Consider the following 23,590-nt stretch of genomic DNA (forward strand, 5'->3'; position numbering starts at 1 on the left):
CTGGCAGCCCTCCCAAGGTACTTTCTTACTCAATATATTTCCTCACAATCGCCTTCTTCCACTCCTCAAGAGAAATCACCTTACCAGCAAACGGCACGGAATGCCTCGGCGCATCCTTAAGCACCGCGCCATCCCACTTCGGTACTTCAAGAAACTCATGGTCCTTATCACACACCTTCAGCGGCAGCGTACCGTCACGGAGCTGCTGGAAGCAGTCCTTGTCAAACGTCAGGTTGATGCAGTCCTTGCACCACCACATCTCGCTCGCGGCCTCCCAGTAATCACCACATCCGCCGTCACAGATCGCGAAAACCGGAGCAGTGGGGTCATCGAGGTTAGCAGGATCAACAGGTTTCAAGTCGGGAGTTTTTGTTGGTGGTGTGTTTGGTGTGCTGGGTCGGCGGAGTTCGGCTGGTGCCCCGGTTTGCAGGCTGCTGCTCCGTGGGCGGGGGCTTTGCTCTTTCCTTTCTTTCTTGTTGTGGTCTTTCCCTCCTTGGCCTTTCAGTGAATCTCTCTTGGGCTCTTCGAGACGTGGGACTCCAGAGGTAGCGCTGGCAATTGCTGACTGACTCGCCAATGCTGCCATCGACACAGCGGCAAGTGCGTTCTGGTCATCGTTCAAAGGAAGGAACACAAGCAGTAGCCTCCAATACGCCAGATAATCATTGTCATTGTCATCATCAGATAGCATCTCCAGCGCTAATTTCACGATGCTCCGAACGATCTGCTTCGCCTTTGCCTCGTCACCTTCAACCTGGTAGTAGCGCGCAAGATACAACTTGGACGGAAGGATTATGTTGCTCTCAGAGGTCTCATCGGGGGTGATTGATGAGATACGGTGAAGATAATCCTGCGCTGTTTCCGAACCTTCCTCTGCTTCTAGTGCCCTACTCAGGTAGACCGGTGCTAATTTGACCGTCAGATAAGGCAAGACATAGTCGATATCCAAGAAAGACCGTGGAAGGTCGTCCTTCAACGCGGTTTCCCACAGTTCGATCGCCCGCTCCTCGCCGTTATCCTGCTGGAACATTTCGTTCGCATAGTGGTACCGGATATAATATAGGCTGGTGTACGCTTCGCTTTCAGTGGACAGCTTGATCGCATCGTTGTATACCTGCTCGATGAACTCGAATTGACCGGTTTCCACAGCAGTCTGCAAGACGATACTGTGAAACCTTTCCTCCGACGCAAGGTCGACGAGCATCTTCGAGAGGTGCGCTTTATCCCCCGAGCCGGCCTGGATCGTCCTGAGCAAGGATAAGATATCCGTCCACAGACGCCGTCCATAGTACTGCTCGATGATCTGGAGGATCCGCTTGAAGCCAGCATAGTTGACCTGGACCGATTTCGTGTAGGATTCGATGGCCTGCGGAAACTGTTCGGCGTCCCAGAATCGCTGTCCACGGTCAAAGAGCATCTCTGCAAAGGCCCAGACGTGATTCGATTCTTCCATCCATTTCTGGTCAGCCTCAAGAGTTCCTATGATGTCGTTCAAAATCTCAATCGCCTCTCTGTTAGAGGGCACTACGTGCGCAAGATAGTATGATGCTCTCCAGTTCGATGGGTCGAGCTGTAAGGAGCGACGACACCTCTTCTCGGCATCTGCGTCGAATTGAAAGTTGTGCAGGATAACGGCTACCTGTACTTCCCATAGGGAGTCCTTTTCGCAACCTAATAGCTGTCTCGACCATTCTTCGATTTCTGAGATATCTTCGACTGTGGGTACATCTGGGTTCGATCCGGGAGTTTTGACATTAACTACCCCATTGATCTACGCAGAATCAGCATTGGCCTTCTGCTTGAAATCGAGACGAAAGTGCTATAACATACCTTCTTCAGCGCACCAAGAATAAACGAAAACGCATAAACGGCCAGCGACTGAGGCGTCTGCTCCCGCAGCCAGCGCACCACCATCCGCTTTGCAAGTATATTGAGCAGCTCCTTATCAGGCGACAAGCTACTCGTGAGGTTCGAAACCCAGGACCTCGCTTTGTCATCGGTGATGTCCACGACAGCGACTGACTCTCGCAGCCACCGTACCGTCTCCGTGACACCCCCATTGCCGTCCAACCACGCAGAGCGCACCATCCAGGCAAAGTTCGATGCTAGATCCGGGTCACTAGTCCAGAGCAGTGCATCTGTTGACCCGTCGTCCGTGAACAGCTTCAGGAGGAGCGGCCCAATCTGGCGTTTCCACTGACGCCCGACGAGTGAGAGGTCGACGGCGGCAAGATGCTGATGGAAGTAGCTCACCGCATATGGCCTCAGGATCTCCCGTCTCTCGTCTCGCTCTTCTGTGAGTATGCGCAGGCACCTCACGGCGAGCTTCGCTTCAGCGGTATCCTTGTCATCGCGGTAGATATAACCCCCCGTGTGCCGAAGCTTTTGCTCGAAGACGGTCTCGAAGTCGAATTTTGTGTACAGCTGTGGTGGACATACGGTGCGGAGGAAGTGTTTGACGATATCCACCTCCTCTGGCAGAACCCTCTTGCTAGCCTGTCGCAGATCCTCGCCCGAAGGCTCGTTCCCCTCCGGTATCAGCTCGACGATTTCATAGGAGCGGAAATCAATGTCCCCGTCGCTGTCAACTTCGAAGATAGTGTACTTGATCTGCAACTTCGCTTCCAGTGTCAACAAAGACAGCTCGCCAGTCTTTGTATAGAGCACAGCGGCCATCTGCTGGGGCTGAAACCACTCCCTCCCGTACAGAATCCAGAGGATAATCTCGTTGATCTCTGCAATCTCCTTTGCGTTCCTGGTACTGTTCAGGGACTCAATCTCCGCCTGGATTTGCTGAGACCGTTCCCTGCCTGCGTTTTCAAGCACTTGGTCAATGTCATTCACATAGTCGAGGTTATTAATGCGCTTGAGAATTGTATTAACTCGGAAGTAATCGCCAGCCGTCTTGTCGCGCAGGCTCTCGCTGATCTTCTTCCTGAGTGCTGGCACCCCAAACCGTTGCTTGTTCCTTAGGGCATCAATCTTGTCCATCCTTGACTCGATGTACATTTCGATATCGGGTCTGTTCCTCTCACTGATATGAATCGTCTTGTAGGCAATCTCCTTGTGTGCAGATATCTGCTCAAATGCCCGCGGGCGCCCGGTCAACAAAATGCGTATCTTCCGATGAGACACAGAGCTCGACAACGCATTCTCAAGGAACGTCACCAAAGTATCCCCGACAATGTCATTCAGCCCGTCAATGACAATGAAAAAGTTTGCATCGATCGTCTGTCCAATATCCCTGTTGTCGAACAGCAACCGCCCGGGTACCTCATGCGGATCCATATCCCGAGCCTGCTCGCAGATGTTCGCAACAGACTTCATATATGAAACATCGGCCTGGACAAACTGCCAGATGAGCGACTTGGCAATAACATCCAGATGGTTCGTCCTTTTCAGCTCCTCCTTGGAATCGCCCTCGACGAAATAAAACGCAAGAAGAGTCCTCGAGTCTGAACTTTCGACGGAGCTCCGGTTCCTCAACCGGCGGATAATCGTCGACGTGAGATAACTCTTCCCGGACCCCTCCGTCCCCTCAATTGCCAGGATACACGGACTCTCCCGACTACCTCGCTCCCAAGCCCTAAACTCGGGCTCCTGGAAAACCCACTCTCCTGTTCCGGGGACAACGCACTTCCGATAGTTGTAGTATATCCGCTGCCAATATGGATCGGGCTCCCTTTTATCCTGGTCGAGCTTATTCTCATCAAATGCCAGCGTCTCGAGGATCCTCTCCTTTCGCCGTTTCGTATCACTCTCCTTGAGCGAATCTGACCGGTTGGCAATGAGCATATCCAGCTTCGAATTCACTGCACGACTAATCGCCAGATTCTCCCTCGTGCTGACGACCGTCTCAGACGCAAAACTGAACGTCTGCGCCGCAACGAGCCTCCCTTCCTCATCAACAAGCCCATCCATTTTCGTCAAAAGGTCCTCAATGTCATTATCGTTGAGGAAGAGGAGCTTGGTGAACACCTTGATTCTGCGGCGCGTCGAGCGACGAAGTTTGATCGTTCGGTCGCAGATTTCGACGAAGAGCTGCAGGTGCTGGCAGGCGACTTTGGCGAGCTTTGCATCCATCCCCGCGCGGATGTAGTACTCCAATCTGGACATGTACTGGCCGCATTTTTCGAGGAGGGTTGCGAGGCTTTCGAAGACGCCTTGGTAGCCCTGCCATGCTTGGATTACCATGCTTAGGGCGTTGAAGCATAGTTCCGAGGGGCCGAAGGCCTTGCAAGCGTAAGCAAAACCTCCGTAACCCTTCAGGAACTGCAGAATGCGTATGATCTTACCTCGCTCACCCCCACAGCGATAACTCCTCCAACTGTATCGATAAACCGCAGCGTCTTCTCAAAGGCGCCACGAATACTGCTGTCCTTTGGAGCAGACTGATCTTGGGCCTTGTCGAGGTACACAAGCACGCCTTCGATTGTGAGATCTTTTTTGATTTTGGACGGGTCGCCGCCAGCGAGTTGGATGACGCGGGCTTGGACTTGGGACCAGATCTCCACGATTTCGCCTTTGAGTGCGGAGTTTCGGCGCTCCAGGGGCGGCGCTTTTGTGGAAGAGGGGGAGATGGTCATTTTGGCGCGCTGATCTCTTTTTACGGGCACCTACATAGATCGCTAAAAGGGGAAAATATTGTGAGGTAGAAACGATGAGTTATATTAGGATTAGATCACAAGAAAGAAAGAGAAAAGAAAGAGATCATAACAAAGAGAAAGAATAAATAATGGAAAATCGACAAGGCTGAAATGATGAGGGGATCGTCGTTTGGAGGCTGTGTTGGGCGTTTGTTCAGGTGCAGCCGGACCCTATGTAGCCAAGATATTAGCCTGGAATTAGCCCTACAAACGCCAGTCCGGATCCTGCTATGTAAGCCCCACCCATGAGATGGCAGCAACAGTACATACATACATCGGCCCCATGGACATCAGTCTGGTTCTTGCGATGAAGAATCTCCGGTCGAAGATAATGTAGACGAAGAGTCGCCAGACTCACGCCGGAGTCGTTCCCGAACGGTTGACTTCGGCCGTGACCAAGGAGTAATTTTCCCAATGCTGCTCGCTTTATTGTTCTCAAAGGCTACTCTCGTATCCGCGGCGCATCTGTCAGCGACCATGTTACCGGGAAGTCTAGTATGACCTGGAACCCATCGTAGTTCGAGCTGGACTCCCCGCTCTCGTAGCTTAACTGCCTTGGAAGCTGCTGCTTCTGTTACTTCCGAGAACTTCGCCGTCTTGCTTGTGAGCTGTTTCTTGATCATCCTAAGTGCTTCCTGGCTGTCAGTTAGGATAGATAGCTTTTTCCGGGGGTCCTCTGGGCTCAGTGCGTCCAAAGCCAACTGCAAAGCTTGGTCGACTCCGTACATCTCTGCTTCCCCAGAACGCACAACACCCTGTAGACCAAAGCCTCGCTCGTACCATCCAGTGGGAGCTGACTTGTCTTCGTAAACCACTGCTGCTCCTGAGTATTGAATGAGCGATGGCGGGAACTCGGGTTCGGATGGGGAGCTGCCTCGTGAGGATGAAGAGGCGGTTTCAGACGACGAAACGGAAGCAGATCTGCCTCGTACCGGGGATGAAGGTTCAGGCGAGGCCGCCGGACTTGAACCTGGACTTGAGGCGTCTGTATACATCACCCAGTGAGTACACGAAAATCGAACTTTCTTCGTATACTCGGCAGCGGCTTCTTGCTTCTCGATGATGATATCGGGGAATTTATCACTGCCTTCCAGAATGTAAGTCTGCTTCGGCTGGGCCTTCACTTTGCCACCCTCAGCGGCAATCGAGCTCTTGTCCTTGGCCTTGTCATTCTGATATTTCCCTTTACCTTTCTTGCGTCCTCGTTTCTTGCCTGGGGAGGTTTTGTTGTTGTCAATTTTGCTGGCTGGGTGCTCGATGGCGGGGACTGTGTCAGAATCGGGGCCAGGAGGGGGCGAGCTTTCGCTGAGGTTGGGTGGAAGCTCCTTGACAGGAGCCATAGCTGTTTATCGCAGACCGGAGGGGCAGAGCGAGGGCGAAGGCTTACGAATATAGATGGATGCCGTGTGTGTCGACTGATTTGCTATGATGTGCTTGAGTACTGTCTTGAATGTTCAAGCCTCGTAGAAAAGTGGTAGATGTGAAAGATGTGGTAAATATAAAGCTGGGAGGGAAAAGATGACTTGGAGAGGATAGAAGTACGCCTTCGAAAGAAAGCTGATCTTGAGATGATAGATGGATAGCAGATGTTAAGCAGATGGAAGATGGAAGCAAAGACGGAAAGCGGCAAGGGGAGAAAACTACGCAGGGAAAGAACGCAACAAACTTTGAATACCTCGCTGTCCGGGGGTTACCTATCAGGTTGTTGGTGTCACGTTCCGGCCAGTGTGAATCAAATTTAGTCTTCAAGCCGGGGCTGAGAAGCAGGAAACCCATGGACTGCAGGACAATTCGCTTTTCGCTATGCCCAAAACATAACAACGAAAGCAAGCTGTATCCTCGAACCATCAGCCATTCGGCTCTATACCTGAGCCTTCTCCACAAGAAAACTCTGGAGTAGATACCTCCGCTACTCTGAATCTCGAGAACTTTTTTGAAGTGTGCGAGAGGAATTAGGTCAGACAACCTATAGCGCCTCTCCATTCAGATCGTCATATTGCCCTTCCCTAGCCAACGAAAGCAATACCCTCGAAACTGGGTAAACCAGTTTGAGGAGATACTATGCCTGTCTCGGCCCACCTCGATAATCAGCACCATGGCCCCAAAGTATCGTACCAGGAGACGGTACATTTGAGTCACATGTTGCCTCAACGCAGAATCTTGCGGAAGGAATGACCATCCCTTTTTTCTTGCACTGCGTACGATACCCCAGAACCTGAGGTCGAAGTTGATGCCTTGTCAGGGACTATCCTGACTTGTGTTCCAATTTATGGATAAACAACGCATAGCTGTAACGTGACAATTCAATGCATCGAATGGCCACCGCCGCCTAAGGCCTGGAAGCCAGCCAGCATCTTTTCCGTCTTGGTGACGTCGAGTCCCGTTTCATTTTCGTGGCTCTAGAACCTTGCCCTTCTTAACAGACTGCCAGTCCGGAAGTAATAGCCTTTCTTCCATGATGGCACACTGCTCGTATGTAATCAGGGCGGTCAGTAGGCCACAGGAAACAGCTTCCCTTGCAGCCTAGTGATATCGGCTAGTTTCTGCAGTGCTCCTGGTTAATATTGAAGATCAGAGTTTGACACACAGCTTACTACCACGATGACTTTCTACCAGAGAGCGCTATCGGAGATAGGCGATAAAGAGAGAATTTGGATGCTTCAAAGCCTCCTTTTAGCGCGATGAAGACTGCGATCTATTCGCATATTTTCAGAGAGAAAACTTTTGCACTGCCCCAGCAGGCCAAAAAGGTGCTGTCAAAAAGGTGCCGTAACACCTAGTTGAAGCGAGATCAAGGTAATTCCTTTGATAGAAACAATTTTTTTTTTTGAAAACAACGCCCAGCGTTCTCGAGACTCCAGGTGGTAGAGAAGAAACAATTCAAGTTCAGTTGGGTCTTGAGGCATGCAGAGAATGTGTAATCGTCAAAACCAACACAGCCGAATCATCGCATAGATGAACGATTGAATCTCGATCTTCAATCATATTCCCCGCTGGTTAGCTCGAATTAGATTCACTTAATGGTTTCGGATCTATCTGCCGAGTGTGGGGAATTGCGTGGATGGTTCCAGACATTCATGATTCGCTGAGCCTCGTGGTTGCTAAACTGTCGGCCCAAGCGGAGGCGCGAAACTCCGACTCGCCGATCTTCTTATTCAGCGTGTCCCTTGGCGCCCGGCCATCTTGGCCTGATTGTCTTGATGTCATTTGTCAGTCGACTGATCGCTGCAGAGAAGATGCTGAACAATCCCTGGAAGATGGAATCTCAATTATCAAGCCAACTGACTTTGCCAATGTATATAAGGGCCGTGGTTCCCTGAAGAGAACGATCCATCAACAAGAGAACACTCTCATCCACCAACAACAACTCTCTACAACCCATTCCATCAAAACAAACAGACACCCATAAAAATGTCCAAACTCCTCACCGTCTTCGGAGCCACAGGCCGCCAGGGCGGCTCTGTCATTCGCACCGTCCTCGCCGACTCCAGCCTCTCCAAGCAATTCAAGATCCGTGGAATCACCCGCGATGTCTCGAAGCCGGACGCTAAGGCCCTCGCGGACAAAGGTGTCGAGATGATAAGCGTGTGTAACCTCTTTTTCGAATTTTGTACCCAAAGTAACACAGCTAATATATGCACAGGCTGATATGACTTCCGTCCCGTCGCTCGTGCAAGCCCTAACAGGCTCACACTCGGTCTTCCTCGTGACAACGCCTACATTCACCCAGAACTCCGACCAGGAACTCACGCAAGGCAAGAACGTCGCTGATGCCGCCAAGGAGACCGGCGTGCAGCACCTGATTTACTCGTCTTTACTTCATGTCACTGAGACCACCGGCGGTCGTCTCAAGGACGTCCCGCACTTCGACCACAAGGCCGAGATTGAGAGGTATATCCGCTCTCTCGGCGTGCCTGCTAGCTTTGTGCTTCCCGGGTACTTCATGTCCAATTACACCTCTATGGGCATGATTCTGAAGGGTGAGGACGGTGTTTTCAACCTCGCCTACCCTGTTAGCGAGGACTCCAAGTTCCCGCTTATCGATATCGACGCTGATATGGGTGAGTTCATACCCCTACCCTTGAAACAACGCACACCAGGCTAACCTGAGAACAGGCAAATACGTCGCAATCGCACTCAAGAATCCCTCCAAGACCCAAGGCTCTCAAATACTTGCCGCAACCGACTACTACACACCAACCCGCATTCTCAAAGAATTCGAAGAGGTAACCGGACACAAGACGCGGTTCGTCAAGATCGACAACGAGACGTACAAGAGCTTTATGCCGGGGTATCTGGGCCTTGAAATGCTGGAGAATCACCTGTTCATCGAAGAGCCGGGGTACTACAACGGCCGAAGCCTGAAGGAGAGCCAGGATCTGTTGGCGGAGGCCGGGTACAAGCCTACTACGTGGAAGGATTTTCTGGAGGAGAACAAGGCTGCTTTTGTCTAGGGCTTCTCGTCACTTGTCTTCTTATTTCTTCTGTCCTGAATTGATTGTTTGATATGATACATCCGTCGTTTATCGGATACTTATTACTATCCGAAATCTTTATGATATGGTCGAACCAACCGGCTCTTCTCCTGCCTTTACTACCTACTAGTAGTGGTAGGTATGGGATCACGCCTTAACTAAAATAGAGGTTACTGTTCCAAGTTAACTCTGCCCCAGCTACCCTAGCCCAAGCTATTAGTCCAGTACCATGCCACCAAATCCCTCAGATCAGAAGTGTAGCCATTTCAACAAAAGCGGAAGTCAATACGGTGTCGAGGTCATCGATAACTCTGGCCAAACTAAGGTAGTCCGAGTAACAACGCCCTCTCTTGAAAACCCCCGTAAGTCGGAGCTTGAGACTCGATTTTCAGCCCTACCCTACCGTCCAAGGTTCGAGAGAAGCTGAAACGAGCAGAAAGTTTTCAATAAACCCGGTTCCACCCAGGTTCTTGGCTCCTTCGCAATTATTGAAGTTTGTTTTTGTTTTTTCCTAGATTAGGTTCTCGGGTGAATTGATTGATCTTGATCTTGACTTTTATTATTTTTACTTTTCTTGGGCACCTACTCATCTCGTACTGTCTTCAAGCTTGTGGTTTTCTTGCAATGCTACTTACATGGGATAATCCACATGGAGTGAATTCCTTGATATGACGAATACTGGACTTCATGATACATACTGTTTTACAAATATCATTGTCATCCAAGACCATTATTGGAATCGCGTTCTACCTTTGCTGCCCACTCGACATGCTTTTTTCGAGGCTGTGTGAGTAGGCTGAGTAAAGCTTGATTTGAACTACCTAGAACTGATCATGCAGGGCGGCCGTAACCACGGATCCGACAATCCTCACTTGCACACTGGGTGCAAATCTCCAGTCAGATGTGCAAGGCCTGACGCGCCACGCTGCCAGTATAATTTGGTCGGCCTCTTTCTGGGGCTTTTGATCTTGAGAAAGGCTCTATCTTATGCCCTGCTAGACGGAGACTCCCGAGGTCCCGCAAGGCGACCAATATCTATCTCCGGAAGGTCAGATGGGAGATGACCATCCTTGACCATCCGCTCTCGGAGTTCCTGAAGCGGTTTGACCTCGTTCTTGATGAAGTTCTTTTAGGCAGGCCGGACGTTACGACCCCAAGAGTGCGCTATATAATAAAGATTGTGAGTAGCACAGGTAGCCCAGAATTTTCTCTTCAGCTTACTGGCCATCCAATTCATACGCACCAAAGCTTTGAGTCGGGCTTCGAAGTCACGTATCAGAAGATGCAGGATGGCCTGGTAAACCCATCCACGTTAAGAATCTCCATGGGATGCTGCCCGGGCCAGGGACAGGCAGGCTGCGCTTTTTTCATGGCGACATCACTTCCTTATTTCAACAGTCCTGCGGTGGTAGACGAGAGTCTGTGGAAAGCGTCAAGTACATGTTATCCCTATTTGGCTGTCAAAGCTTCAGCTCTGGCAGCCACCAGAGTGGAGTCGACTTGCGAACAAGGTAGGTCCGGCCGTAAGGATTTTGTATAGATATTGAGCATCCGGGATAGGTTGGATGAACTTGCAGTGTCCTCGTTAATAATCGTTTTATTCGACCGATCTCCTGCGAGGTAAATGCAGACTGGTTAGGAGCATACCTGAAGCTCAATGTTGTAAGGTGCATTGGCCACCGGAACCAGAGGAAGCGCATTGGCTATGTCCTCCAGCACAACAAAACTGAGTTATATAGGGGATACCAGGAAACGTTAGAAATACGGCACCACGGTAGAACATGATTTATTCGTTATCTACTTACTCCAAAAGAGTTCTCTTTTCGTGCAGAATTTGAGCACTTCTTCTCCGAAAAATATGCTAGGAATATGTGCTTCGTCCAGGTCACGACCCACAAAGGTAGCGTATTCTGCACTTACTGGTAGGTCTCTAGTGAGGGACATGATTGTAGAAGTTTGCGATAGATAGCAATCTTTTGAGGTTGCTGAAAAGCAGGGAGTTGGCCACGTTCCCTTGCGACAAGGGGAGCTGGCGTCGGTTGATGCCACTCGGTACCTTCGTGCGCCAACGAAAACATTTATGCCCCGCTTTATCGATTATCTCTTTGACTTGGGTATTTCGAGGCCTTGTCCTTGCCAATTGGCCCATGAGATCCGTGTAAAGTCAAAGGGGCTGCGAATGAAGCCGCTCGCTAATTGTCTGTAGTGTCCATTATTCCCTAGCCTCAAAGCTTGTCTCCTACCGATGGTTAAATGACTTGTTCACAGTATCTTCTCGAACGATTGCGACGTTATTATTTGCTTAGCAGGGCGACTCGTGGTTCTAAAGCAGGTCTACACGACTGCGCGGGGCAGCTTTCCACTTTTACGTCTAGTGCTTTGTTCGAGTACCTGTGGCATTGGAAACCGCTGCCGCAATCGTTTGGTGATCGCACTTGTTGAGATGGCAATAACGTATCTGTCCTCCAATCAGTAAATGAAGGAGTTCTTGACTCTCTCAGCCCATGAGAGAGGAGCTTTTCGTCGAACATAAATGATGAGACGGACTAACTTGACTGATCAGAGCTAGCGTGGGTGGAAACGGCCCCCGATCACCCCGACTCTGTAAACGAGATGGCGAATGAGCAAAGCCCGATCGCGAGGCCAATTTGTCTCCGAGCCTTAGTAAAGATGGCTGATGAGCAAATCAACGGACAATAATCGCGGCGTCGGATCTGTCCGACTCCAGGTATTGGGCCAAGAGGAAGTATATAAGAGGAAGGGCCACTTTACCTCTCGACCTTCAACAATCAGAAGATATAAAACACCAATCGTCCCAAGCTCGCTTCGCCGCTCAAAGCAACTCCAAATCCCAATGGACTTTCGATCGAACCCCAAATATCTAGGCTTCGACCTGATCCAAGCCACATACAAGAAAGTCGGCAGCCATGAGATCGAAACCACAATCCTAGTACCTCAAACTCCATACACCGGCAAAAGGCCCACGATAATTCGCATTCACGGCGGTGGTCTGGTGCGTAATACTAGTCTACCTCGCGTTAGCTCACAAACACTAACGAAACGTAGGTAATGGGCGACTCACTTTATCCACAATTCTGGCCGCAGTGGCTCTCAGATCTTGCTCTGAAACATGGAGCAGTCATCGTCAGCCCCAACTACCGTCTCCTACCTGAAGCAACGGGCCTGGACATCCATGATGACCTGGAGGATTTCTGGACCTGGCTGCATACGCCTGAAATCCACAACATCCTGGGCAACCGCACAGCACCGACCGATCTCGATCTCGATCGTATTCTGCTGGCTGGCGACTCCGCGGGTGGACTCTTAAGTGTAAACTTTACGCTCTCCCATGGAGCAGACATCCGCGCGGCTACAGCCGCCTACCCGTGTGTATCGCTAGACGCACCCGAGTTCGTCAACACTCGCACGGTCCTGCCATTCGGTATCAACACATCCGAGACATTTATCACAGACCATTTGGCATCTAACCGTCTTGACAACCCTGTCTCATCCGATGCTTCACCTGCTCGTACAACGCTGATGTTTGCTGGTATCCAGCATGGCGGACTGGGTCCCTGGTATGCGCGAGGGTCAGAGAATTCTCCCCGTCGTGGTTTGATATATCCTCTGGAGCGACTCGAGCAACCAGGAATCCAGTTCCCCAAGGGCGGTCTCACAATCACGCATGGCCGACAAGATAGTGTAGTGCCAGTGGAGCAGTCGGAGAGGTTCGTGGCAAGAGCGCGCGAGGTGACGAAGGGTCAACCGGTTAGCGAGAAGATCGTCTTGGTTCTGCAGGATGGGGAGCACGGGTTTGACTCGGAGCTGCGGTATGAGGAGACTTGGTTGAAGGACGCGTTGAGGACGGCGGTTGAGGCATGGTTGGAGTGATCAGTTGGTGTTCTTGGGCGGGTTGTTTGCTGTTTGCTTCGGGGCGGGGTAGATTTGTGTTGCTTTTTGTGCATTTTTTGAGGATATGTTTTTTAGAAATTCGGTTCTAGAATATATTCTAAAACAGAGCAACTGGTCATTTGACAAACTAGACAGACAATGTGCCCACAAGTTACTAGCACACTGCCAGTGGATGCTCGATATGCCAACTATCATCCTACCTTCGTTGAAGGAAGGAAGGAGCGGTTTTGCTTGAAGCCGGCTTCGCCAACCTTTCTCATTATCTATCGTGTTCTCAGCTCATCATTTCTTTGAAACCTCCGCAAGAAACAACGTGATCTCACAGGCCATATAAGTCTCTAACCTCCATCTATTCAACATTGGGAACTACCCCTCTTGTTTAGTGCTCGCCCCCTTTCGAAACTCTTCGTACCTTCAAACACTCTTCGGGGGAATCGTGACCAGCCCCTTCCGCTCCTTGACCCGCCACTGCATCGCCTTTAGTGTATGATACAGAAATGTTGCCGTTGGCATCGACACCCCCCGCGCCGTTCCCTCACGTAACGGCTCCCCAAGGATATTCTCAAACTCGGTCATGTTTCCCTACAGCACATCAGCCTCGACAATTCTGCGGAAGGAAGCATGAACGAAGAAGAAAGAGAAGAGACATACCCTCTCCACATCCTCCAACATACTCGGTCGCAGATATATCGTCAACGGATCAACATGAATCATCTTATCCACAACCCCCTCGGGCAACTCAATCCCCGCCGCCTTTGCTGCAGCAACAATCTCCTTCATCGCAGGCCTGAGCAGCGTCTCCACCGTATCTTCCGCGAGCCGAATTCGTCCAGTGTCCAGCCCTGTCACAGCACATATCGTGTTCAAGCACGCGTTGTACACGAGCTTTTGCCACCGGTGCAGTGGCACGTTACTCGTATACGTGCAGACTGTCTTCCCGGATGCTGAATAGATGTCCACAAATGACTGTGCTGCGGCTTCTTGCTCTGCGACCTCGAGTTTAGGGTTGGTGAAGGCGCCTATAATGAGTCTGTCGGGATCGTCGTGCTCAATGAGACCCGGGGATGTTTCGTGAGAGCCGATGAGACTCACCCCGGAAAGACATATATTGTGCGAATACAGCTTGAAAAACGGCTTTTCGATGTTCAGTCCGTTTTGGATGAGCACGATGATTGTCTTCCCCGGGATTACGGCGGGGAAGATGAGTTCTGCTGTTGTGGGCGAGTGATCAGCAATATTTTTCGTCGCCACGACGATATAGTCGAATTGCTGCTCCTTGTGGTTGGGGATTTTGTTGAGGACTGTCTCCGAGGTGTGGTCAGAATCATATCGTTGGATACTAGCGAGGGGATTGAGCTCGAATACCTTCATGGGGCCGCCAGCCTTTAATCTCTCCATGATCGATGGATCTGATGTGGAAGCCCTCGGAGGTGACTTTTGTGTAGTTGGATCGGAGCACTGTCGTGACGGCTGCTTGGCCGCCCAGGGTGAGGTTGAGGGCGGCGATTGTTCCTACTCCGCCAGCACCGACGAGGAGAACGGTTGCTTTCTTGGTCATCTTTGGGGTTGTCCCGAGGTCACTTTCACTACCGACGAGATGTGCGGCTTTATATGGTCCTGGAGCTCCGGCGACTATTTTCCCCGCCACGGAGACGCCTTCCAGCTACATTTCGGCTCATGGCCACTAGAGTGACGCTATTATGGCTATTCTTATCTGTGGATAAGATTGATAACGATTCCTACCAACAAAAGAAAACTACATCGATCTGACCTGCCATCTTTATTTCGCTTCCTGAGAAAGATCAAAATCTCCGTATTCGTCAAGCTGCTCGCCACGGAGATGCTGTAGCGGTGTCTTGAAATTGACAAATCTGATGTTAGGACTGGAAAGCTCGTATCCCATGATCTTTTGGACTTCTGGAGACCACGATAATACGTCTTCGGCTGAATTGGCCAGGTAGATGTTCTCCTCCCCTCGATAGAACCCTCTGGCGAAGAAGAACCCATGGAGAATCCTCCGCTCGCTTTCAGTGATGTTGGCACCGCCTGCATGGTATAGACCTCCCAGCATTACCCAACAATCTGTCAACTCCATCTCCGCAACTATGGCTTCGCTTGTTCTAGGCGCTCGATCCGATCCCCATAGATGGGAGCCAGGGATGGCTGTCGTTGCTCCGTTCTCAAAGGTTGTCTTTACTCCAGGGACCATGAACGCCATCATCACATCTGACCCCTTCCGGTAGCCCGTCACTGTCTGATCTTCGTGGTCCACATGGAAGTTCTTATCGTCGCGGTGCAACCGCTGGGCCTTTGCACCAGGTCCGATGTCGAAGGTCATTGCGATGGAGCATATGGCCTCACTCGTGTATGTGTGTTTCGTCTCGCCGTAGAAGTTGGAGGTGGTCTTATCCACGAAGAACCCTGTCAGCTTGCGGATGATAGGATCAACTATCCACTTGTCTCGCACAGTCTGGCTTCTTCCAACCAGGTTTGTGCACCGCCTCGTCTCTGGAGGAAACAAATCTCCCTGTAAGATTGTGAGCACATCTTCGCTTGTTCATTGTGCTATGACATACCTTCCATGGTTTATCTGCTTCGATATATGGCCGCACCTCCTTGTTGACTTTTTTCACCGTCTCGACGTTTGTAAAGTTCTTGATGATGCAACACCCATCCTGCACGATAGCCTCAATGATGGCCGACTCATCCGAACGGTCAATGCGCTGCACCTCGGCGATTCCGATGGCGATGGCCATGGTGATGCTTGTGGCGTGTGATCTGATGACGATAGTCGGCACAAGGCACCACTTGAAGGCTCGATTAAATAGATGCCGTCTTACTCGGTTGGGATATACTTGTGCGTTATCTTGGCCTTATCACTTCAGAGCCATTTCTTCGCTTTGGGTATGTGGGGCCGTCAGCCCTCCTCATCCATCTCGCATCCTTGCAGTTTGTTTCGTTCTATCTTCCACCGGGTTGGTCCTAATTGTTATCTCGTCGGCTCTGGTGGGAGACTGGTTGGAGACTTTCCGTTCTCCGTCTCCAATTCGAGTGGCTTGGTGCGGGGTTAACAGTTGAACAGCTTCGTCCCGCATCACTTTCGAGTGGGAGCTATCTTCGTCCAATAACGGGGATTGATCCCCCCCAATATGCCTAATCCCTTGACCTGCTCGGTTGAGGGCGTATCAATCCATCTGTTTTGGGTTTTCCTAGCAGAGTTCCAGTTGTATAGGGAACCATCGCCGTCTCAACTGTCAAAACTTGTTGAGGAGTTCGAACAACGGTGGCCATGCCGGGTGCAGGAGGATCATGCCTCAGCTGTCGAACAAGGAAGGTGCGATGCGACCGAAATTTCCCACGATGCTCCCAGTGCAAACAACGGTCATTGGATTGCATCGTCCCCGAAGCCCCTCCGCGTTTGCTTTGGCTGCCCACGAAATCATTCGGAGACCCAGGCCTAGAGAATGAAGACACCCAGGTGGAGATGCATGTGAGACGCCAGCCGCTATTCGCGAGTGAGTAACAAAAGGCAAAAGAAGATTAACACAATGAGACTGTGGCTAAACCAACCTATTCTTACTCTAGGGGAACGACAAGCGCAGAACGCTGCAGATTTGATGGCTCTTACTTCAAATACTTCTGTCGGAACAATTCTCGAGCAACTTGACCTCCAGGGAGATGAACTTCAGGAAGGGACCAGTGCTTCTCACGGGCCTTTTCATGTGTTTTGCACCGAGGAATCCACAGTACCGTCGACACCGTTGCCGGTTCCCGCAGATGTTCTTGACCCTGAGCTTTGGAGACTTCTTGCGGACTGCAATGCGGGCACGTTGGGTGAAGAAGAGCGCATTACAATTCCTTGGCCGGCAAACACTTGTATAGCCGATGGTTCAGCACTACCAGAGGAGGTGGAAGGTCATACCAGCTCTCCGTCTCCTCGAAATCAGCAAGCCTCGTCGGAGCCACCAGTATACGAGTCACTGCTCACACTAGGACCCTCATTATCAACTCCGTCAGATCTACAAGACTTTCCCATGCCGACAGCAAAATTGCTACTCGACCACTATCAGACCATATCTACCACACTCTATACTCCTGCACCTGTTGAATCCAAAACACCTTGGGAAATTCTCTACGTGCCGAATCTGCTGAGCACGCTAGGCGAGATCGCACTCACTGGAAACAGTAGTGATGCTAGGTTGTCGCTTCTCTTCGCCGTGCTGGCCATCAGTGCTTTCAGATTAGATATAATTCAGCCCCATACCAATGAGTCGGCGACTCCCAGTTGGCATTCGCTGGGAGAGGTATATCGTGAACGAGCAACCAGGAGGCTGCAAATGACATTACGTGGCCTATCGGGAACTGCTCCAAAGAGAGAGAAATACAAGAATATTTTGATGCCTCTGTTGAGTATGGTGACCATCTGTGTAAGTTTTGCCTTCGGCACTTTACCTCGTCATGAAACTAACTGCTCGAATCTAGGCTGTTAGTGGTGAAATGAAAAATGCAGCTCACTACTTGAGTGACATCGAGCGGATTATCACACGATACGGGATTCCCAAAGTCCGGAAATCGCGCAAGGTTAAAATGCTTCATAGCATCTATCTCTACCTTCGCATCCTAACGAGAGGTGCCCACATCTATGATCAAAGTCTAGCCAGCGATCCAGACGAGACTGCAAACCCGGGTGCAAGGCCATCCTCTCAGGAGACGACGTGGGACGTACTGCTAGAAGAATCCTCTCATACAACTGACACGCTGAATCTGAACTTTATGCAAAATCTGGCTCCCGTGAAGACGACTTTCGAGCAAATATACTCTCTCCCGGAGTCACTATTCAAACTGATCTTCGAAACAACTCAACTATCAAGCAAAATAGACAAGCTTCGCCATCAAAGACCGGCGCACACGGACCATGATGCACTATCGGAGAATGTGAAGACGCTCGAAAGTCGCATATGCCAATGGGAATATAACTACAGGGAAAGCACTCAATTGCCTGATCCTGCAGGCACACAATTGCCCCAGAAAGAACTATTTCCGTATCATCTTATGCATGCTATCTATACTGCTCTGATCATATACTTCTACCGAGCTGTTCGAGACGTGAACCCTATTGCATTGCAACATTATGTTCAGCAAACTATATACCACCTCCGTCAATATGACAAACACAAAGAGGAACGGAAAGATCGCTCTTCGGATATATGCTGGCCTGCGTTTATTGCAGGATGCGAAGCAACCAGTTTGCATTTCAGACAGCAGATCTCGGCCTGGCTAAGAAAGTCAACAAACTCCAGTGGGATGCTCATGTTCAAAGTGGCCCTTGAAGCTCTTGAGAAAGTCTGGGCTGCTGAGAGTGGTCCTGGAAATCAAGATCGCTCCTTGAGTAGTATCCTCAGCGAGTCCACCGACATGAGGGTCTTGGTGCTCAGCTAGCGATACGTATCGCTACGGGAGAAATTTCATAGAGCTTTGTACCCATCGTGAGATACAACCGCTTCGTATTGCAGGTACACCTGGAACTCAGCATACAAACTCTCCTGTATATATGTCAGTAGCTTTTGATGCAAGGTCAACGCAGAACCCACCGACTCACTGGTACTTTCAAAAGTGTACCGAGCGGCTTCATCGTCAATGTAAACCTTCTGACGGCTAACAGCAGCGGCTGCATCAGTCGCAAGCTGAATTTGGCAGCTCTTTTCCATAAGCAGAAAAAGATATGCAGCCTCGTCAACAGTACCTCCGACGGTAAGTAGGCCGTGGTTTCTTAGGATCATCCCTTTGCCTTCCGCGCCGAGAGCTGCTGCTAACGCCGCTGATTCTTCTTCCTTCAGGGCGACGCCACCGAATTCTTTATAGACGCTCTGGGCCTTGCCGTAGAACATTGTGACGTCCTGGTTCAGCATCTCTAGGGGCTGGGCGAATGCGGACCATGCCTTGCCATAGGTAGAATGGAAATGACATGCAGCATTTACGTCGGGCCTGGCCTTGTGAAGTGCGGCATGAATGAGGAATCCGGCTGCGTTGGCTGGGCGTGACATGTTTCCCCCGACAGCTACGCCAGACTCGTCGACAAGTATCAGATCGGATGGTTTGACGAGGGCGAAATGAAAGCCGAGACTATCGTCCGTGAAGATTAGTGTACGAAGAATCTGGTCATGCCAAGGTGGTGTCGTACGGGTTTGTCCAGAATCTCTCAGGGAACTCGGGGTCTCTTAGTGAGATATGCCCACTCATTCCTTCAACAAAGCCATGTCTCGCAAAGACCCTGAATGCTCCCGCCATATGGTTCAGCATGTGCTGCCGTTGGAGCTCCACATTGGTAAACTTCGGCACTCCAGGCAGCGGGGTGCCCTGTGAGATTTTCTCTAGGGCCGTTTCCTTTTTATCTCGGGAGATGTCTTGCGCCGCGGCTGGCTGGTCGATTGAGGGAGCCATTGCAGTATATGCGTAGTCAGGAAGCGAGTTGGAGATACCTAGGATGGTAGATTCTGAAAACTAGGAATCTGGCGAAGATCTCTATGGGGGATGAAACGCTTAGCTTTTCGGCTGGCTCAAACGAAAGTTCGGCATCGCCTTCTGGATTCGAGCTTGGGAAGGCGACCCCGAAGCCGATGATCGGTTATCTTTTATCGCGTGGAAAGATGACGCACTTGGAGATCCCCAGATTGCGGCTGGACAGACGATCCCACTTCTGACATCCCTTTATCCAAGGCAGGTTTCTTATCATTTGGCGAATCAGCTGTTGTTTATCGCATTCTTTTAAACCGAGCACGCCCCCATGTGGCAGTCCGCTTAACCCTATGCATGCTCCTGCTACTCCATATACAGTGAGGATTCTATGCTGATTGCCTTGAACATCTTTGTCCACGTGTCTTTCTATTTTTTCCATAATGAGTGATGACGAAGAATCACAGACTCCTTCCGCTGAAAAGAAGGCCAATCTAGAACCAACCATCAGCGTTAATGTAGGCGAGAGCGACACCTCGGAAGCTTGCACCGGTCCTTTACTCCAAGACAGGTCCATGTGAGTACTGATTACGCCTTTCCGTTGCAAGGTAAGCTTACCATTGCAGGTCATCTCCTTAGGTTGCAACACCGGAAGTGGATTGTTTATTGGCACCGGCAAGGCACTCGCAAATGGAGGCCCTGGGAACATGATCCTCGCATACCTCGCCGTTTGCCTTGGTGTCTGGGCTCACCTACAGACTCTCGCAGAGATGACCATCGCTTTTCCAACGTCCGGTAACTATATCGACTGTGCTGATCGATGGGTGGACCCAGCCCTGGCTTTCGGTGCAGGGCTTGCTGAATGGCTCGGTATGCCTAGACGCTCAATGGTGATTTCTCCGGTTCTAATAGGCAACCAGGATGGACGGCTGTGTTTGTATCAGAAGGAACCTTTTTTGTCGTTCTAGTTGACTACTGGGCAAAAGGTTCTATGCCAGAAGCTGCGCTACGTAAGTTCACTCTCCTCAAGGGCCGGAGCTGCCTTTAACATTGGATAGTATCCATTTTTGTTGCGATATGCCTCATGGTATTCTTGGTTCCAAACCAATACTTTGCCTGGCTTCAGTACTTCGGATCATTGGTCAAAGTATTTCTGTTCATTTTCAACACCCTCATCTCTCTGGCCATAATCGGAGGTGCCGGACCCAGTGGTTCTGTCAACGATGGAAGCGCATGGACTGACTTTCCAGTCTTCAAAAACGGCTTTGGGGTGAGTGAGCTTACCATACCAAGGAGCCTTGGTTGACTCTTAGTAGGGCTTTGCCAGTGCGGTACTTCTCGCAATCCGGGCCATTGGCGATCAGATCTATATCGGTGTGCTCGGCGGAGAGGCGAAATCTCCACGACATTCAATGGCGCATGCAGCAAACGTGGTTCCATGGCGCGTTAGTGTCTTCTACATGGTCTCAGTTGTCCTTGCCTCAGTCCTCCTGCCTTCGTCAGACGAGCGACTGCTCGGCGGCTCAGGGTCGGCTGCTTCTCTATTCGTGATTGCCGTCGATGATGCCGGCATAAAGGGTGTTCCGGATCTTATCAATGCTTGCATGATCATCGGTATCCTCGCTAAATTGCTCTTGAATGCATATATCTTCCTTCTCGAATTCTGAGGACAATGGCCCTGCAAAGGATTATACCATCCTTTATCGCAAAAGTCGACGAGAAGGGACGACCTCGATGGGCCCTCCTTATTACTTCTGTCGTTGGCGTTATCTTGACCTACATGAGTCTGAGCGGTACGTTTACGCAACCTATACAAGCAAAGCAACGCTAACAAAGGTTCAGGCAAGAGTCTCGAAGTTCTGAACTGGCAGATCTCAATTATCAGTGCATCCTTCTTTATCAACTGGGCAATCGTAGCCTTTACCTCCTTCCGGTTCCGCGCAGCTGTCAAAGCCCAAAACGCGCCTATCTTCTCGGGTACCTATAGTTGGGAATCACCTCTGTGGCCACTCGCTCCAGCTGGCGCCCTCGTCATTTCGACACTTCTCCTAGTTTGTCTGCTATACAGTAGCATCGAATCATTGGTACGTTTTTTTAGACCTCCTATTATTTCCTTGAGAATCCCTACTCATGCGACTGATTCCCAGGGCGACACGGGCTTCACCGCATACAACTTCTTCGTGAATATCATTGGAATCCTAGTCATCGTTGTGCCGACAGCGTTGTACAAGATTGTCCTGCGCACAGAGTGGCGTGACCCCGCCGCGGCGGATCTGGTCACTGGGAGGAGACAGTTGACGCCAGAGGAAATTATCCTTATGGACAGCCACTACAGTCGGCCGCTTTGGAGGAGGGTTGGGACGTATGTGAAGCTTTGGTAGACATTCCCCTAGTATTACTCTGTTGCGGTTGATGTATAGTAGTACCAGGATGGCTTTTTGAGATTAGTATTTGACTTTAGGCTTATTTTCAGGATTGAAGCAGCTGGATCTACTTTGTCAAATGAGCCAGAAGCACATCTTGATTTCCAATACTACTACATAGAGGCGGTTGTTATTTCCGCACCAGTCTATCTTGTAGTTCTGGTTATCAAGAAGATAAGATTGATATCGATATCCCTATCGATAAGCTGGATAGCCTCATGAATTCCCAATTCGGCAAGCGGCGGCGATTCCGCCCGCCCCGCAGGCGCCACAGCTCCGTCAGTTGGGTAACCCCGCATTTAGAGATTAACACCCTTCACGAATGAAGTTGGGTTGGCTCTCAAACTTTGGCTCAGTCTTCATCCTTTGAGTTTTTGCGTAGGACATTTCGTACAAGCAACCGCACTGCTGGATGGGTTGCGTTGCTCTTCAGGAAATGATTTCCTACTTACTCGATATTACGTTGAGTTGCAGGTGATTGCCCCAAAAGTGTATGGATTTGCCACGAGACTACGAGGGTGCTCGATATGCGGCCCTCAACGTCGCGAGGATATCGTCGGCTCGCCACGTCCTCGTCAGGTCAGTGCGTGCGTGCTCGGTCTATTGAGGGACCGCGGTCTGGACGGGTCTAGGTACGAGCACAGACTCTATCTAGCTCGTCCCCTGCAGCGTGACTGTTTGTTTGTCTTACATTTTAACTCAAAGAAACTCTCGAGGAACGGTCGAGCTGACTGCCAGTGTGTCTGTCACGAGGCCCGAACGCGGACAAAGAGATTCGAGCCAAATTGCGGCCTGACCTGATGGAGTCGAGTCGTGAATGACTCTCAATGGACACCATTGCCGAGATTTTAGGCCAATTTCGATAACGGAGGACGCCGACGACTGGTTGCGCAGCGCAATGCACCGCAGATTGTATAGGAGGACTGTAGGAGCTTGTGGAGAGTCGAGGATGGCGATTCGCAGCCGTCAAAAAGACCCTCCGAGTTCTTTTCAGATTCAACCCGACACCAACGCCATTGGCAAATCTTGTCAGCCCTCAGCAATCATTCGTCTCCGCGGAGTCAATCAGCGTAATAAAATTGTTTGCAGATGTGGTGCCAAAAAGCGCTAACCGCTTCGATACGTGGACAACAATGCGCAGCAGCGCAGCCAGCCAGTGCAGTCAGTCAGACGGAGCCCCTGTCACAGATTGGGAATGCCGCGCAGAAATCCATCGAGTCAATGGAGGGCCCCGGAATAATCCTTCGCGGATTGAAGTTTTGATCGAGTAATTATACCTCGGGGCTGAGGTGTCAGGAAAGCGAGGGTCGAGCCGATCGCGGATCCCGGAGACGGCCGATGGCGAGACGGGGAGAGAAGGGAGGACAGAGTCGACAGACTGGGGAGTCGTGGAGACAGAAGACAGCTGGAGTAAAACCATGGGTCGAACCTCGAAGAAAAAAAGAGATTGAAGGAGGCGACGGATTAACCGGCAGTCCCGATCTCGGACCTAGCCCCAATTTGGCAATGGTGAGGGTATACCAAGCATTGCGAAGAAAGGGACCCTTTCTGGCGCTTGCCACTTGCGCACGATGCGAGAAAGGGTTTTGACTACGTCCACGTCAATCCAACGTCTGTATGACCTTTGGTCAGGGGGGCAAACAGCGAGAGGAGCTGGTGCTGGTGGTGGTTGAGGCAGAGA

The 23,590-nt window shown here is 50.7% G+C and overlaps 9 protein-coding genes across 9 annotated transcripts; 4 read left to right on the plus strand and 5 right to left on the minus strand.

The window, feature by feature from the left end:
• Positions 1-25: 25 nt before the first annotated feature.
• On the minus strand, positions 26-4,646 carry BJX68DRAFT_275067 (uncharacterized protein; the record flags this gene model as incomplete). The annotated part of the gene is made up of 3 exons (XM_071047766.1): positions 4,296-4,646; positions 1,831-4,233; positions 26-1,771 (listed from the first exon to the last, which is right to left on the minus strand). The coding sequence occupies exons 1-3, from the start codon at positions 4,584-4,586 to the stop codon at positions 26-28; spliced, it is 4,440 nt and encodes a 1,479-aa protein (XP_070900276.1). The 5' UTR covers positions 4,587-4,646.
• A 290-nt stretch (positions 4,647-4,936) lies between these two features.
• Positions 4,937-5,986, minus strand: BJX68DRAFT_265794 (ribonuclease H family protein; the record flags this gene model as incomplete). The annotated part of the gene is made up of 1 exon (XM_071045324.1): positions 4,937-5,986. One exon carries the CDS (start codon positions 5,984-5,986, stop codon positions 4,937-4,939), a length of 1,050 nt encoding a protein of 349 aa, XP_070900277.1.
• Positions 5,987-7,855: 1,869 nt separating this feature from the next.
• Positions 7,856-9,321, plus strand: BJX68DRAFT_235181 (NmrA/HSCARG family protein). The gene is made up of 3 exons (XM_071039860.1): positions 7,856-8,231; positions 8,290-8,707; positions 8,763-9,321. Exons 1-3 carry the CDS (start codon positions 8,058-8,060, stop codon positions 9,098-9,100), a joined length of 930 nt encoding a protein of 309 aa, XP_070900278.1. The 5' UTR covers positions 7,856-8,057; the 3' UTR covers positions 9,101-9,321.
• Positions 9,322-11,674: 2,353 nt separating this feature from the next.
• Positions 11,675-13,313, plus strand: BJX68DRAFT_235185 (alpha/beta hydrolase). The gene is made up of 2 exons (XM_071039861.1): positions 11,675-12,134; positions 12,188-13,313. The coding sequence occupies exons 1-2, from the start codon at positions 11,799-11,801 to the stop codon at positions 13,010-13,012; spliced, it is 1,161 nt and encodes a 386-aa protein (XP_070900279.1). The 5' UTR covers positions 11,675-11,798; the 3' UTR covers positions 13,013-13,313.
• A 134-nt stretch (positions 13,314-13,447) lies between these two features.
• BJX68DRAFT_275070 (ketopantoate reductase family protein) lies at positions 13,448-14,617 on the minus strand (the record flags this gene model as incomplete). The annotated part of the gene is made up of 3 exons (XM_071047767.1): positions 14,399-14,617; positions 13,685-14,334; positions 13,448-13,615 (listed from the first exon to the last, which is right to left on the minus strand). The coding sequence occupies exons 1-3, from the start codon at positions 14,589-14,591 to the stop codon at positions 13,448-13,450; spliced, it is 1,011 nt and encodes a 336-aa protein (XP_070900280.1). The 5' UTR covers positions 14,592-14,617.
• Positions 14,618-14,813: 196 nt separating this feature from the next.
• BJX68DRAFT_275072 (phytanoyl-CoA dioxygenase family protein) lies at positions 14,814-15,789 on the minus strand (the record flags this gene model as incomplete). The annotated part of the gene is made up of 2 exons (XM_071047768.1): positions 14,814-15,560; positions 15,610-15,789. 2 exons carry the CDS (start codon positions 15,787-15,789, stop codon positions 14,814-14,816), a joined length of 927 nt encoding a protein of 308 aa, XP_070900281.1.
• Positions 15,790-15,919: 130 nt separating this feature from the next.
• On the plus strand, positions 15,920-18,535 carry BJX68DRAFT_235188 (Zn(II)2Cys6 transcription factor). Its single transcript, XM_071039862.1, has 3 exons — positions 15,920-16,548; positions 16,619-17,460; positions 17,516-18,535. Exons 1-3 carry the CDS (start codon positions 16,323-16,325, stop codon positions 18,470-18,472), a joined length of 2,025 nt encoding a protein of 674 aa, XP_070900282.1. The 5' UTR covers positions 15,920-16,322; the 3' UTR covers positions 18,473-18,535.
• Positions 18,499-19,474, minus strand: BJX68DRAFT_275073 (class II aldolase/adducin domain-containing protein; the record flags this gene model as incomplete). Its single annotated transcript, XM_071047769.1, has 3 exons — positions 18,499-18,576; positions 18,625-19,156; positions 19,215-19,474. The coding sequence occupies 3 exons, from the start codon at positions 19,472-19,474 to the stop codon at positions 18,499-18,501; spliced, it is 870 nt and encodes a 289-aa protein (XP_070900283.1).
• A 455-nt stretch (positions 19,475-19,929) lies between these two features.
• BJX68DRAFT_265801 (amino acid permease-domain-containing protein) lies at positions 19,930-21,867 on the plus strand (the record flags this gene model as incomplete). The annotated part of the gene is made up of 8 exons (XM_071045325.1): positions 19,930-20,004; positions 20,113-20,356; positions 20,407-20,496; positions 20,545-20,756; positions 20,803-21,100; positions 21,199-21,279; positions 21,329-21,570; positions 21,634-21,867. 8 exons carry the CDS (start codon positions 19,930-19,932, stop codon positions 21,865-21,867), a joined length of 1,476 nt encoding a protein of 491 aa, XP_070900284.1.
• Positions 21,868-23,590: the final 1,723 nt, after the last annotated feature.

This window comes from Aspergillus pseudodeflectus (assembly GCF_044049435.1).
Source record: "Aspergillus pseudodeflectus strain CBS 756.74 chromosome Unknown BJX68scaffold_16, whole genome shotgun sequence".
Lineage (NCBI taxonomy): Eukaryota > Fungi > Ascomycota > Eurotiomycetes > Eurotiales > Aspergillaceae > Aspergillus > Aspergillus pseudodeflectus.

Coding starts and splice junctions, on each gene's coding strand:
- BJX68DRAFT_235181 (XM_071039860.1), top strand. CDS start 8,058: ATGTCCAAACTCCTCACCGTCTTCGGAGCCACAGGCCGCCAGGGCGGC. Junction 8,232..8,289: donor AAGGTGTCGAGATGATAAGC/GTGTGTAACCTC, acceptor ATATATGCACAG/GCTGATATGACTTCCGTCCC. Junction 8,708..8,762: donor CGATATCGACGCTGATATGG/GTGAGTTCATAC, acceptor ACCTGAGAACAG/GCAAATACGTCGCAATCGCA.
- BJX68DRAFT_235185 (XM_071039861.1), top strand. CDS start 11,799: ATGAGCAAATCAACGGACAATAATCGCGGCGTCGGATCTGTCCGACTC. Junction 12,135..12,187: donor GCATTCACGGCGGTGGTCTG/GTGCGTAATACT, acceptor AACGAAACGTAG/GTAATGGGCGACTCACTTTA.
- BJX68DRAFT_235188 (XM_071039862.1), top strand. CDS start 16,323: ATGCCGGGTGCAGGAGGATCATGCCTCAGCTGTCGAACAAGGAAGGTG. Junction 16,549..16,618: donor ACGCCAGCCGCTATTCGCGA/GTGAGTAACAAA, acceptor TTCTTACTCTAG/GGGAACGACAAGCGCAGAAC. Junction 17,461..17,515: donor TGAGTATGGTGACCATCTGT/GTAAGTTTTGCC, acceptor GCTCGAATCTAG/GCTGTTAGTGGTGAAATGAA.